The 14,523-nt window shown below is 51.0% G+C and overlaps 2 protein-coding genes across 2 annotated transcripts; both read left to right on the forward strand.

The window, feature by feature from the left end:
• Positions 1-33: 33 nt before the first annotated feature.
• DCTN5 (dynactin subunit 5) lies at positions 34-7,026 on the forward strand. Its single transcript, XM_074158251.1, has 7 exons — positions 34-104; positions 231-299; positions 797-915; positions 1,382-1,493; positions 2,125-2,227; positions 2,949-3,040; positions 5,621-7,026. Exons 1-7 carry the CDS (start codon positions 57-59, stop codon positions 5,639-5,641), a joined length of 564 nt encoding a protein of 187 aa, XP_074014352.1. The 5' UTR covers positions 34-56; the 3' UTR covers positions 5,642-7,026.
• Positions 7,027-7,650: 624 nt separating this feature from the next.
• PLK1 (polo like kinase 1) lies at positions 7,651-13,572 on the forward strand. The gene is made up of 10 exons (XM_074158617.1): positions 7,651-8,058; positions 8,164-8,332; positions 8,448-8,592; positions 9,727-9,820; positions 10,357-10,576; positions 10,902-11,060; positions 11,263-11,340; positions 11,840-11,994; positions 12,459-12,641; positions 13,366-13,572. The coding sequence occupies exons 1-10, from the start codon at positions 7,651-7,653 to the stop codon at positions 13,570-13,572; spliced, it is 1,818 nt and encodes a 605-aa protein (XP_074014718.1).
• Positions 13,573-14,523: the final 951 nt, after the last annotated feature.

The raw sequence follows: 14,523 nt of genomic DNA on the forward strand, positions 1-14,523 counted from the left end.
GCGGGAGGAAGTGACGCGGCGGAAGCCGGGAGTGGCTGTGCGGAAGTGGCGGCGCCATGGAGCTGAGCGAGATGCTCTACAACAAGTCCGAGTACATCGAGACGGTGCGAGGGGGATCGGGGGGGGGGGCGGGTCGGCTGAGGCGGGCTCTCTGAGGCGCTGGGGTATCCCGACGGCGGCGGGGCCTGGGGTTCCGAGCGGCCGCAGTGACCCCTCCCTTCTCCCTGCAGGCGTCCGGCAACAAGGTGAGCCGACAGTCCGTGCTGTGCGGCAGCCAGAACATCGTTCTCAACGGCAAGGTAGGCGGAGGGGAGGGGGCTGCGGTGTCCCCCCCGCTCCGGTGCCTCGTTCGGCCCAGCAGCTGGGCTGGGAGCCGGGGGCGCAGCCAAGCCGCGGGGTCCCTGTCACCACTGCAGCAGCACCCCCGCTGCTCTGTTGTCCCCTGACAACCGCTGTCGGCCCCGTGGTACCAGAGATCTGCTCACTGAGAACGCAAACAGAGCTGCTTCTGCTTGTGAGAAGATCGTGGGGCTTTTATCCATGTGACAACATGTTTGTGTTTGTGTTTAAACCTCGCTTCGTTTATTGGCTCGCTTTGTGCAGCTCGCTGACATGATGGGAGCACAACTGGTGGTTCCAGGCCCCTGTGTCATTTACTTTGTTCTCACTTTTTTGACTAAAATAATCCTCTGTAAGGTAACATAATCTCGCTGGAATGGCCTGACTGATGCATGAGTCTGTATAATAACTGGTAACACAGAAATCAGAGCTCATTTATCTCTCTTTTCTTCTCCAGACCATAGTTATGAATGACTGCATCATCCGCGGTGACCTGGCAAATGTACGGGTTGGACGACACTGTGTGGTGAAAAGCCGCAGTGTCATTAGACCACCCTTCAAGAAGTTTAGTAAAGGGTAAGAGGTCCCCTTCCTTTAGGGAGGCTGAAATTTTAAATCTAAAATCTGAAGTTAAAAACCTATATAAAATATATCATCTTGGCCAAGATCTGTATTCAGAGGGCTGTGGTCCTTTTGCAGTAATTTGCAGAAATATGTCCCTGAAAACCTGCTTTTTCCTCAGATTTTCACCTTTGCCTTGAGGGCTGGTGTTCCCTTCAGACCACAATATGGAAAGGCTGGGATATATTAAAATGGCTAAGTGAAGAATGTGTTTCACTAGTTCTTTGTTTATTCACAACATCTTCCTGTTGCTCGTTTGTGCCATCCTTTAGAAGAAGATGAGAAAAGATCAGTTGTTTAATCTTCCTTAGTATGGTAATACAGTTGGAGATGGGAGACTCCACAGTGTGATTTTGGGTCTAACAGTGTTGCAGATCAGTCTGTGTATTGTACACCTGAACAAATGACTCTCGTGTCACAGGGTGGCTTTTTTCCCTCTCCACATTGGTGATCATGTCTTCATAGAAGAGGACTGCGTTGTCAATGCAGCCCAGATTGGCTCCTATGTCCACATAGGCAAGAACTGTGTCATTGTAAGTGCCATTTCTTAGTCTTTTCTTTAAACTCTTGAGTACTGTTGAGGCTTTTTAACAACAGAGGAAAGGTATCTGCGCCAACAGACTGAAGCGAGCATGCTCGCTGTGTGCTGTTCCTTTCTCCTCTTCCTTCTCCACAAAAAGTGGTGCTTTTAGTTTTGCTGTTCTGAGGATAGTGGGTTCAGCTGACTGCCGTTTGGAAAATCCCTTCCAACAATATTATGGCTAATGGGACTGTCCAGGAAAGACAGCCTTTCCACAAAGCACAAGTGGAATTGTGTTTCAACACAAATAACACAAAATAGTCGAGGTTGCTGTCTGCTGAGTTAGAGAAGGCCTTGCTTCGTTACTGCATGATTCAGGTCGTACTTTCCAGTTTGTGCATTGATGTGTTAATATGCAGCTGCCCGAACATGTGTTAGTCAACAGCAAACTTTTTTTTCCTCAAAAAAGGAAAAAGTTAATTCTGTTGGGAGGAGCATTCATTCACGGTAAAGATTTATTCCCATTGTCCCTTATACAGAATGAGTTTCGAGCAGTTAAATTTGTTGAAGTTTAGGTAACTTATTAGGAATAAACAAAAGCATATAGTATTTTAAGTATAAACTTTACCTAATCTGTGTTTTAGGGTCGTAGATGTGTTTTGAAAGACTGCTGCAAAATCTTAGACAACACGGTACTACCTCCTGAAACAGTAGTCCCACCTTTCACAGTCTTCTCGGGCTGCCCAGGTATGATCCCTCTGATTTTACTTGCACAGAAGTGTGGATAACGTGGATATTCTTATTTTAAGCTGAGATTGCTATGACAAAGTTGCCTATTAGCATTTAGTGCATAGAAATAAAGGTACAGGGCACTTGGTGAACTGAAAAGTAACAATTTTAACTGTGAAACTTGCTGCTTTAGTATATGTTAGGTAGGTAGTATATGTTTACTCAGAACAGTGTTACTACGATGTCATCTGTGGCCATCCTGTACCACAAGCAGCACAGCTTTTCGGGCCTCTAGGACCCAGCAGGCATTAGGTCCTGCCAGAGGGAGCACTCCTCCTTCCATGGCTTCTGGTTTTGCAAGTATTTCAGTGGTTCAAACTGTAGGAAGTCCACTTGCTCATTATTCGTGTTAGTAGGGAGTTAGGTACATTAAACTGAGGTCTATGAATGTTTAGTTCTTGCCCATCGAGATGGCTGTGCTGGAGATCTCATTGTACAAATTGCACACCCTGTCATTTATCTTCTGAGAGTGTTTTATGGGGAACAGCAAAAGCTGTTGGGGACACAGCTTCTGCATTCTGGCTGATGTTCATCCCAGGGCGTACGATGGGAACAATCCTACTGTATTGCTCAGTATGAGAGAAGAGCCCTTTGCTGTATTTATTTACAATTGAATACAAGCTTATTTCTGTTTTCTCCTGCAAGAGCACTGATGGTCATATTCTTCTTCTTCTTCCAGGACTCTTCTCTGGGGAACTCCCGGAATGTACCCAGGAACTCATGATTGACGTTACAAAGAGCTATTACCAGAAGTTCTTGCCACTCACTCAGGTCTAGTAGCCTATTTACCATGTTTCAGAGCAGTAAAGGCACGCAGGAGTATTCCGGGGGCAGGGAGAGGGATATTGTTCAGCAAGACCAGGGCATGGCCCTCTGCTGTTCCTGAGCACTTCTGTGAGTGTTCCTCGACACTAATGGTCTGGCCAAGCAGTCCCTTGTGAAAGCTGCTGTGTCATGTTGTTTAAACTTTGTATGCTCATTTAAATGTATTTCATTCCATGTTGTCTGAATTGTGTCATTAACTGTTCTGGACCTAGGAAAGCTGATAGAATTCCCTTTAGGGCACATCTCCTCGTTGCAGCTAGGGAACAAGGCAGACTTGACGGGGCACACTCTGCAGCCTAAGCCTGTCTTTCATGTCAGTTCTGTTCCTAACCCAAAGCAAGTGGGTTTACGGTCACTAGAAGCGATCTCCATCCTAGAACAGAAGCGCTGTGCGGCTGATGTATGTGTTATGGGCAGTTACCTACAAGGCTTCATTAGACCCAGTGTTTTCCTTTGGAAAAATATTTGCTGCTCTGTAGGCCTGCTTGTTGAGTTGAATGGCCTCTTCCTTATGTCCCTGTGGACCAAGATTCTCTCCTGTAGGGATAGAATATTATTCATCATCTTGGGATTGGCTTTAGGACTTCTGGCTGACATTGAAACCTGTCTTCCAGTGCCTTGCCTGACAGGCTGCTTCTTAGCTTTTAGCTCTTGAAGCAGACATCAGTCCTGTGCTCTCACCCGTCACACGGGGTTAGGACTGTCATGGCTGATGCGTGTTCTACTTCCTGAACATTGCAGACCTTAAAGAGCCAAAGGGCTTCGGAAAGAGGATTGCTGGGTCACTCACAGAATTCAGTGCAGCAGAAAGTGGGTAATTAAAAGCAGAAACCGGAGGTGGGTGAGAGAATGCTGCAATTGTCCCCACTTATTACCCACTATGTATATTTGCAGAAAGCCCTTTGGTGCTTTTCTGCATTATAAAACTTACGAAGGAGATTCAGACTTCTTGGAAAGAGTGAACATTTCTTTTTGGTCATGTAATTAGAGCAGGAATAATTCTTGCTGGGAGCAGCTCTGTGAAAGCTGGAGAGAGCTGACACTTGCATGTACCTGACTCAGTACCAGACAACTGGCTAAAAATGAATCTGCCTGCTCTGGTTGTGTTATATTAAAGCTTAGCATCGTCCTTCTCTAGCTGTTAAAATCGGGGCTCCCGCGTGTTGTAGTGTAGCAGCTGGGGGCCAGGACACACATTAGTTACATGGTGTATGGCTGTGAGATCAGCAGCCCTGGAGCCTTCAGCTGTTCTGTGTAGTGCAAAGTACTGATACACCTTAAATAGCCAACAGCTGTACAAGTACTAAAGTGTGTAGTAACTGCTGTTAATCAAATGTAAAACCACTGTCTGGTTTGCTTGTATTTTTACTGTACATAAATTAAAGCCTCTTCAGTTGTTCAAGTGACTCGAGGTTGTGACTCTTCAAATCAAACTTGAAACTAGAGTGAGGTTTCTCCTGGGCATGTGAGCTGCAGTCTCTTGTTCTGTGACTGTTACAGGCTATTACTGACTATTACAGTGTCAGTATGTTTAAAAAGTGAAGTACAGTGTGAAACAGCTGCTTCTTCATGCCTCTGAGCTGATGACTTTCACCCGCAAATGATACCAACTTTGTTGTTTTATGATGGCTCTGACATCTCTGCTTCTGTTCTTTGTGCTGAAGTGAGAATCCACCAGGGTGACTGTAAAACCCTCTCTTCAGCACTGAAACATCAGGCACACCTATTTGGTACAGCAGTAGCTCCCACAGTGTTGCTTCAAGCCCTTGGAAATGGCCCGCTTTTTGGATCTAGCCATCCCAGATGGCATGACTCCTTTTGCATCTGTACAAAAAAAGCAGGAGCTGGAGCCAGCTTCTCATGGCAGGGAGCACAGCTGGGACAAGATGAGGTTCTGTGTTGAAGCTGACAGCTTCCTAATTGTCGTCTTCTTCCAAAAATGGTTGGTTCCTGCTGTCCAGAACCTGACTAGACCTTGCAGAAGCCATTTGCAGTGAGGGGCTGTAGGAGGCCTCCCACGTCACGAGACCTGACAGATTCAGAGGTTCTTGCAAGATTTCCTGCAAGTCAGATGTTTAGGAGTTTATGCTGCCACTCTAGTACTACTTTGCCCTGTTAACTTGCCGTCAGCTGTCTCTGGAAGCGTGGGAAGCCGTGCTGTATTCGGTCGGGGTGGCGGGGAGGCTGTGTGTGCTGTGTTGCCATGGTGTCACTTCAAAGTTTCAACACCACATAGTACGTTTCACTGGGATCGCTTGATTAATGGCCGCCGTCGGGCAGCGTGAAGCCAGGCTGCTGGCGTGGGAGAGGGGTGGGAAGGGGCAGCTGCCGGATGGAGGGATGTCAGTTTGAGAGCGGGAATGGGATGGCAGCCGGAAAAGTCCACAATCCCTTGAACAGCACAGCTGTATAGCACGGAGGGACACGTCACTGCACAGCTAGGCGTTTCTTGGCCGCCTCTTCCTTCTAGCAGGTTGAGCCGACCCTTCTGCCTTAATTAAAACCTCTTTTATTGTCTCTGTTAAGGTGGCCTCTGCCAGGGTCTAAAATCAAGTCTCCACTGAAGATCTCAAACACTCAGCACTGTTAACATTCCTTAGATTTGGCCACTTTGTCTTCCTGTCCTCTGAAGCGTCCCTCTGACCTGGGCTCACCTCTTCGCCTCTGCCAGCTCTGGAAAGATGGAGCGTCAGTAGGTTGCGGCGTGCTACCACCGCCCCAGGGAATTACGAGTTTCTGATGGACAACGTTCAGTCTAGCCCAGTGCAATAAAAGGGAACTTCCAAGGGAGGGCTTTGCTGCGTAGCCACAGTGGAGGTGTAGGTGCATGGGGAAGCATGCCCTCCAGGGAGGGAAGTTCCTTCTTTCAGGAATCTTGTACAAACAGTGATCACTTCAAACACTAAGTCGCTGTATTGCTTCATTATTCCTATATGCTTTACCCCAGTTTGCTCTGACCAAAACTGGCCGGCCAGGGCATGTGGAGACCTCGGGGACAGCGGGAGCTGCAGAACCCTTCCCTCTTTCACCCTGTAACCACCGCAACAGGCGCTGGTGCCAATGGTTCCTCAGAATTGCACCTGTTGGAGCGGGTCCAGAGGAGGCCACAAAGATGATCAGCCCCTCTGCTGTGAGGACAGGCTGAGAGAGATGGGGTTGTTCAGCCTGGAGAAGAGTAGACTCCAGGGAGACCTTATAGCCCCTTCCAGTACCTAAAGGGGGCCTACAAGAAAGCTGGAGAGGGACTTTTTACAAGGGCATGTAGTGATAAGAGGAGGGGTAATGGCTTCAAACTGGAAGAGGGAAGATTTAGATTAGATACAGGAAAAAAATTTTTTGCTCTGGGGGTGGCGAGACACTGGAACAGGTTGCCCGGAGAAGCTGTGGATGCCCCATCCCTGGAGGTGTTCAAGGCCAGGCTGGACGGGCCTTTGAGCAACGTGGTCTGGTGGGAGGTGTCCCTGCCCATGGCAGGGGGTTGGAAATAGATGATCTTTAAGGTCCTTTCCAACCCAAACCATTCTATGATCCTGTGAATGTGCTGGTCGGGACCATCTATTCTTTGTTAGCCAGGGCTGAAGAACCAGCTGTCGCTGATGGGAAGCCATAGGAGGTAAAGTCACTGTCCCCCAGGATGGGACCGTTCGTGCCTGGAGGGAGGAGGCAGGAGGGTGGGCTGAGGTGCTGTGGGTGGGTTTTGTGCTGGTTTTGGTGATTATTTTTTTTTTTTTATTGGCATTTTGTTCTGTACCAGCAAGAGCAGGTTGAGGGGTGAGAGCGTGTCCATGGGGAGAGTGAAAAACTCATTAACAAGGTCAGGAATAGCTACACTCAACTGCCAGAATGTCACCTGAGGTGAGGGAGAGGCAGAAGGTGCCACCGGGAGCGGGTGGGATTTTACACAATAAAAAAATGAGGAAATGTGGAAATCGATAAATGAGCCGTGTCTGGGTTTGGAAAATTGTCACAAAAATCTGCAGGGAAGCGAACTGTCCAGTCGCAGGTTTTTCCACGAAAAAACCCACGTCGGGTACACACCTCAAGACGAATTTCCCCTCACGAAACCCTCGGTGCCCCGTGCACTCGGGGGTCCCCGCCGCCGCCGCCGCCGCCCCGGGTCCGTCCTGCGGGTGCTTCTGCCGGTACCCACCACCCGCGGGCACCCATCGGGCCGGGGAAACGCGTGCCCGTGGGGAATGAGCGCCCGCACACCCCACGCGTGGCCGCCGCCACCAACGGCCGCCGGTGCCGTTTCCCGTCCCGCCCCACATTGGGGAGGGGTGGTGCTGGGGGCGGTCCTGTCTCTTTAAGAGCGGGGAGGGGGGGAGGGGGCGCTCCCATGGTGCCCCGCGGCGGGCGGCGTGGATTTTAAATCCTCTGGGCCAATGGGGAGCGGCCGCGGGCGCGTAACGCTCCGGGGCCGCGTTTGAATCGGGCAGCGCCTGCCCCCCCCGTTCCTGCCGCCGCCTCCTCTCTCCCACCGGCCCGGCCTAGAGAACCTCCGCTCCGCTTCCCTCCGCTCCTCCAGCACCCGCAGCGGCGGCACCGGCTACAGCATGAGCGCGGTAGGCGGGAAGGCGGCCAGACCGGCGGCCCGAGTGGAGCCGGCTCGAGTGGAGCCCGCCCGGGCGGGCGGCTCGGTGGCGGCGGCGGCAGCCTCCGGCGGGAAGGAGGTACCGAAGGTGCTGGTGGATCCGCGGACCCGGCGCAGCTTCGTGCGCGGGCGGTTCCTGGGGAAAGGCGGCTTCGCGCGGTGCTACGAGCTGGCGGAGTCGGAGAGCCGGGAGGTGTTCGCCGGCAAGGTAGTGCCCAAGTCGCTGCTGGTGAAGCCCCAGCAGAAGGAGAAGATGTCTATGGAGATCGCCATCCACCGCAGCCTGTCCCACCGCCACGTCGTCGGCTTCCAGGGCTTCTTCGAGGACGGGGACTTCGTCTATGTCGTGCTGGAGCTCTGCCGCCGCAGGGTGAGGGGCGGGGTGGAGGGGAACTGGCCGGGATGGGGGGGGGGGGGGGGGTGGTGGTGGTGATGGAGGGTGTCGGTGTCGCCCGGTACTGACCGTTCCCCACAGTCGCTGCTGGAGCTGCACAAGCGGCGGAAGGCGCTGAGCGAGCCCGAGGTGCGGTACTACCTGCGCCAGACCATCCTGGGCTGCCAGTACCTCCACAGCCAACGCGTCATTCACCGGGACCTCAAGCTGGGCAACCTCTTCCTCAGCGACGACATGGAGGTGAAGATCGGTAGGTGCCTGTGATGCAGTGCCCCATCAGCCCCCCACAGCAAGGACCCCCATCACCCTGGGGACCAGCCATCCAGGGCATCTCCAGTCATATCCCATCTCCCTGTCTCTCTAAGGTGACTTTGGCCTGGCCACCAAAGTGGAGTATGATGGTGAACGCAAGAAGACCCTGTGTGGGACCCCCAACTACATTGCCCCGGAGGTGTTGGGCAAGAAGGGGCATAGCTTCGAGGTGGATATCTGGTCCATCGGCTGCATCATGTGAGTCAAAATGTCTCTTGCATGATTGTGGGGCCAGACAGGGGCCCCTCTGGGTTTTGGTGTGAGCCAAAACTTTGTCTGTGCTGTCTCCAGAGGACCTGCCCTGGCTGAGCCCTGCTGCCAGCCAGTTCACAGCCTCCCCCGTGCTCTGCACACACTGGTCTATGTGTCTGCAGGCTGATCTGCTGCACAGCATGGCTGTCTCAAGGTGTTTCCCAAAAAGCCTGCGTTGCCCAACTGGAAATTTCCCCAGAGGGTTCTAGATCCCAGCCTCTCTTTTCAGGTTTGAGGAACCCAAACAACTTATTGTCATTTAGACAATTATTCTATTACCTGATGACCCCTCCCCCACCCAGGAAGAGCAATTGGGGAAAAACAAGGAAACCTGAGGGTTGAAATACAAACAGATTTAATAGAATAAGACTAAATAAGTAACATTAATAATACCAAAGAACCAATATTGATCCCTCTACTTATATAAAATATACAAGAATTATACTCAGCCCATTCCATCAGCAGGAAGCTGTCCACTCCCAGCAGGGGACAGCAAATGTCGGACACTGAGCACCGCGGCTTCAGGAGGAAGGGAAGGGCTCAGGGGTCCGGCACTGGGGTGAGAAGTTCTCAAGATCACAGCCATCAAGGAAGAGAGAACTTCTCAGCAAACTTTCTAATTTATATTGAATGTGACGTTCATGATACGAAATTATCCTTTTGGCCAGCTTGGGTCAAGCGCCCAGGTCTCGCTCCTCCTCATCCTTGCACTGGGGTAGGCTTGAAAAACGCTGAGACCTTGAAACCCACATATCATAGCTGGCTATAAAGTAAATATTTTCACAAATTCAGATACTAGAGTCTTCATTTTTAGAAGTTTTCTCAAGCATTAGAAGAGATCTTACTGAAAAGAGAAGTTACTGAAAGAGAAATTAATCCTGTCACTCAAACCGTGAAGAGGGGACAGGAACTGGGCACAGTACACGTAAATGTTTGTGCTACTGCATGTCTGATGCCAAGTGTGTTCCCTCTGCCAGGAAAGCCCTAGGGTGTGCTTAGGATGGGGTCACTTCTGCACACAAGTCTGTTCCGCAAATTGCCCCATGCAAAACTGACACCCTTTTGTCTGTAAACACGCAGGTACACTCTGCTGGTGGGGAAACCACCTTTTGAAACTTCTTGTCTAAAAGAAACGTACATCCGAATCAAGAAGAACGAGTACACCATTCCCAAGGTATGGTGCTTCCCGTGGGTGGACCCATTCACCTCCCAGCAGCTCTTGGTCAGCCTTTTGCTGCACTGTCCTGGTTCTGGCGCTTAATGGGCTCTCGTGGAATGGTGGAACTGCTTTTATTACAGAGAGCTGGGAAGGGGATGTTTCAGTTGGTGGTGGAGTGAATCTGTAGGGCCAGCTTCCTCCTGAGGGGAGCCATCAGCTTCCCCATAATCCAGCAAAAATCCCAGCTGGACAGTTGGAGTTACATGGACATGCTCAAGTCCATGAGGTCTAGGGCCAGGTCCCTGGCTCATCCTGCTGCTGGTGATTCGGTCTTGCTAAAGTCAGTTGACTTTAGGCTTTGCATGCTGATAGGAGACAGCTCTCCACACCTGCCCAATTCAGTTTCCCCAGGCTTGCATCCTGCTTGCCAGACACAGCACGGGAGCTCTGGTCCAAGCAGAACTTCCCCTGGCTTATGTATCCAATGTGTTTGCTGCTAGTGTGCCTTGTCCCCTGACCCTTGTCTGCGGACTCTGCCTGTCTCCTCTTAGCACATCAACCCTGTAGCTGCTAACCTCATCCGGAAGATGCTGAGGTCTGACCCTGCCACGCGCCCAACTATCGACGAGTTGCTGAATGACGAGTTCTTCACGTCGGGATACATCCCCACCCGCTTGCCCACCAGCTGTCTCACCGTTGCACCTAGATTTTCCCTTGCTCCCAGTGGACTTGAACTGAATGGGCGAAAGCCGCTGACCGCACTCAACAAAGGTAAGTGCAAGTGTCCGGAGGTGAGACTGGACAGGTTGGATGAGAGCCTGCCTGGCCTCCAGTAACATCCAGAACCATCGATGGGGAACATGGTGCTCCCTCACCTCTTCTCCTAATTCTTATGAAAACCTGGAGTGTTTTGTGAGTGGGAGAGAGAGGACTCCTTGCTCTTTGCCCAGAACCAAAGCGGGCAGGAAGTACCAGTACTAGCTTTAGCTATACGATATATCATGTGTTTGCTATAGCTAGGCAAGAATGTAAATCTGGTGCCTTTAGAAACCTACTCTCTGGTCACGCCTCCATGCTCTTCTCTTTCCTGGCCCAGGACCAGACAGCCCTGCACTAGAGAACTTGCCTGAAAAGGAAGATGGAGCTGGGCTGCGGGAGCTGGGAGATGCTGTTGATGGTCACTTAGCTGACATGTTACAGCAGCTGACTGCAGTCAACTCGTCCAAGCCCTCTGAGAGAGTGGCAATAAGACAAGGTGAGTCTGGGGGCAATCCCACAGGCGCTGGCCTTCCTGGATAACTTGCTTCTCTGTCACTCTGGTGCTGTTGTCTGAAGTGGGAGACCAGCTGACCACCTCAATATCAAACTGGAAGGCTTGAGAAGCCTTTTGACCTTGCTGGCTGGGGTGCACAGGATGCTGTGAACTGTCTTCTAACAAGCTCCTTTCCTCTTTGCAGAAGAAGCTGAAGACCCAGCCTGCATTCCCATCTTCTGGGTTAGCAAATGGGTGGACTACTCGGATAAATACGGTCTAGGTAAATAATATGGGGGCAATGCTTCAGCCTTTTTTAGTTCCTAAAGAAGCTGGGGGAAGTTTTGATTTGAGCATTGCATAGGTCTGATTCTTTAATCACAGTATTTCAGTCCACATGTCCAAGACCACCACCAGGAACACTATCAAATACCCAGTGAATCCAGAGTAGCAGTCACTGAACACCAGCCCTGGCCACTTTAAGGTGGAAAATGGCTACCTGCTGCATGAAATGGCTGCCCTTGCCCTGCAGTGAGCGCATGTACCTACTGTGACAGTTAAAGCTGCTCCTGCAGCAGGTGATGCAATGAGGGAGAATGACAAATACAGGGGAGGAAAAGTGCCACCCAGACCTCCACAAAGAGGAGATTCTTAAGACCTGGCAGGGACTTGGTGGGGTCACTGTCAGGGAACCCCTAGATGATACAACCTTCTGCCTTTGTATTTCACACAACTGGTGGTCCCTTGTATTTGAAGGTTTAACGTGCTCCCTTCTGAACTAGGTTACCAGCTGTGTGACAACAGTGTTGGAGTTCTCTTCAATGACTCCACTCGCCTTATTATGTACAGCGATGGGGACAGCTTGCAGTACATTGAGCAAAACAGCACCGAGTCCTACTTCACTGTGAGATCCTACCCCTCGGCCTTGAACAAGAAGGTCAGTCCTGGGGACAGGAGCCCTTGCTGGGAGTGGCTTCTCCCAGTGAGACTTCTGCCAGCCTCGTTGGGCTTTGTTAGCAGGGTGGGTTCCAGGGAGAAATATCTGTAACTTGGCATCACTGGCATTCTGCTGGATTCCTCTTGGCTGGTAAAACATGGCCACGAGGACAGTCACTAGCAGCTCTAACTGTTGATCTCTAGTTGCTATCTGAGGCTCATTTATGAACAGCAGAAATAAGTGCTCGCAAGACTTGCATGTACCGAAGCGTTCAGCAAAGTGAGTCTCAAGTATCACAGACTGAGTTAACTTTGAGTATGAGAATTTGCACAAGTTTGTGCAGTGACACCTCGAGCTCTGAAAGACGTCAGGAGACTCTGGGACTGAGAGCAGCCCCCGTGCTTCCCAAATAGCAGGGGTCATCCATCCTCGGCCTGTCTGCTCACGGCCTTTCTCCCCTGCAGATAACACTATTGAAATACTTCCGGAACTATATGAGCGAGCACTTGCTAAAGGCGGGTGCTAACATCACGCCACGGGAAGGAGACGAGCTGGCCCGTTTACCCTACCTCTGCACGTGGTTCCGGACCCGCAGCGCCATCATCCTGCACCTCAGCAACGGCACCGTGCAGATCAACTTCTTCCAGGTGAGACTACTGCTTGGCTTTTTCCAGGGCTGCGGCTCCAGCTGCTGAAGGAGCCCCCACCACAGGCAGTGCTGTGTGCAGGGCAGCAAGGCGGGTATAACCCCAGCTGAAACTTTGCCCAGTGAACCCAGCACTGGGAAGCTCTTTACCCCACCTTGGTGGTTACCTAAACCACCCAGACACTCCCTGCTTATGAAGGGGCTGTGTCCCTTAGCAGGAGCGAGATTGCTGTACAGTCTTGGGTGCAGTGGCCTTGAGCTGACTGGCCAGATTGGTTTGTTCCCCTTCTCTGCAAGCTATAGATGGATGCTGCAGCACGGGGCTTTGTCGGTGTGTAGCTGGGATGGCCCAGCTACTTTAGAGATGGTTCGTCCTGAGGGACTCTTTGTCAGGAAGTGTAGTGACAGGACAAGGGGTAATGGTTTTAAATTGAAAGAGGGGAAATTTAGATTAGATACCAGAAAGAAATTCTTTACTGTGAGGGTGGTGAAGCACCGGAACAGGTTGCCCAGGGAAGTTGTGGATGCCCCATCCCTGGAAGTGTTCAAGGCCAGGCTGGATGGGGCTTTGAGCAACTTGGTCTAGTGGGAGGTGTCCCTGCCCATGGCAGGGGGGTTGGAACTCGATGATCTTTAAGGTCCCTTCCAACTCTAACCATTCTATGATAAAATGCAGTCCCCAAGGAGCAGAGTGCTTAGGGTGATGGTGTATTCTCTCCCCACAGGACCACACCAAGGTCATCTTGTGCCCTCTCATGGCTGCTGTCTCATACATAGATGAGAAAAGGGACTTCCGCACGTACAAGCTGAGCCTCATCGAGGAACACGGGTGCTGCAAGGAGCTGGCCAGCCGGCTCCGCTACGCTCGCACCATGGTGGAGAAGCTCCTCAGTTCAAAGTCTGGCTCAGCCCGTGTGAAACCCTCTGCTTAGGCCTTGTTTTCAATGGACTCAACATCTGTGCCAAACTGTCGCAGCTGTGGATGGGGAGGTCTCGTAGCATCCCTGCTCGCACTGTAACCTCCCATGGCGTAGCTGGGCTACCACTCCTGGGTATGGCCTAGTTGCCACAAGGAAGCCCCTGATGTTGTGGGAACGGCGTTGTTCACTCTGACTGGTACCCAAAGGTTTCTTGCTCCCCACTCCTAATAGAAAGTCTATTTTTTAACGGCATACCTAGGGTTTTGCCTAACTTCCCGAAGCCAAAAGCCTGACTCAAAAACCAGCCCTCTTGTTTGAGGCTCCTGGGCCTTCTCTTGAGGGGAAAAAAGCAGGGGGAGAGCAGAACTATCATGTAAGTTATTTGTACATGTCTGTGCTGATGCTCCAGGCTTTTGTTTCCTCTTGTAGAAATTCAGGTAAGATATTTAACATGCCCAGGGTGCGACTGAGCAATCAGCCTTTTAATACTGAAATTAACCTACATGAAACCTAAACTTTTGTATATTGCATAACTTGATTAAAGATTGTTTGCTGCAGTGTCCAAGCCTGTTGTGGTTCCCTTTGGTTTGCTGTGAGGGAGGGGGCAGCATCTTGCCTCTGGCTTCCCCTCCAAGCAAGAGCTGTCCTCTTCGTGAGCTCATGCTATCTGCTGGATTGCGCTGACCCCCACAGCCTGGGGGGAGTCCTTTGGGCTATGACAAGAGATGTGCCTTAATCTGGAGGCTAACAGCCCTACCTTCTTATTTCCCATTTCATTGGCTCTCTTTACTACATTATAGTCACATTTTTCATCATCTTTAGAATTAGGAAAAGTCATCTACTGTAGTAGATGTAGCAGCCCAGTAAGGTATGCTGGGGTTTTTTTCCACCATTGCTAACTGCCAGCACCTACTGGTGCTCTTAGGTTAGTTTATTTTTAAACAGGACAAGCTTTTTAGTTTG

The sequence above is a fragment of the Numenius arquata genome, chromosome 14 (assembly GCF_964106895.1).
Source record: "Numenius arquata chromosome 14, bNumArq3.hap1.1, whole genome shotgun sequence".
Lineage (NCBI taxonomy): Eukaryota > Metazoa > Chordata > Aves > Charadriiformes > Scolopacidae > Numenius > Numenius arquata.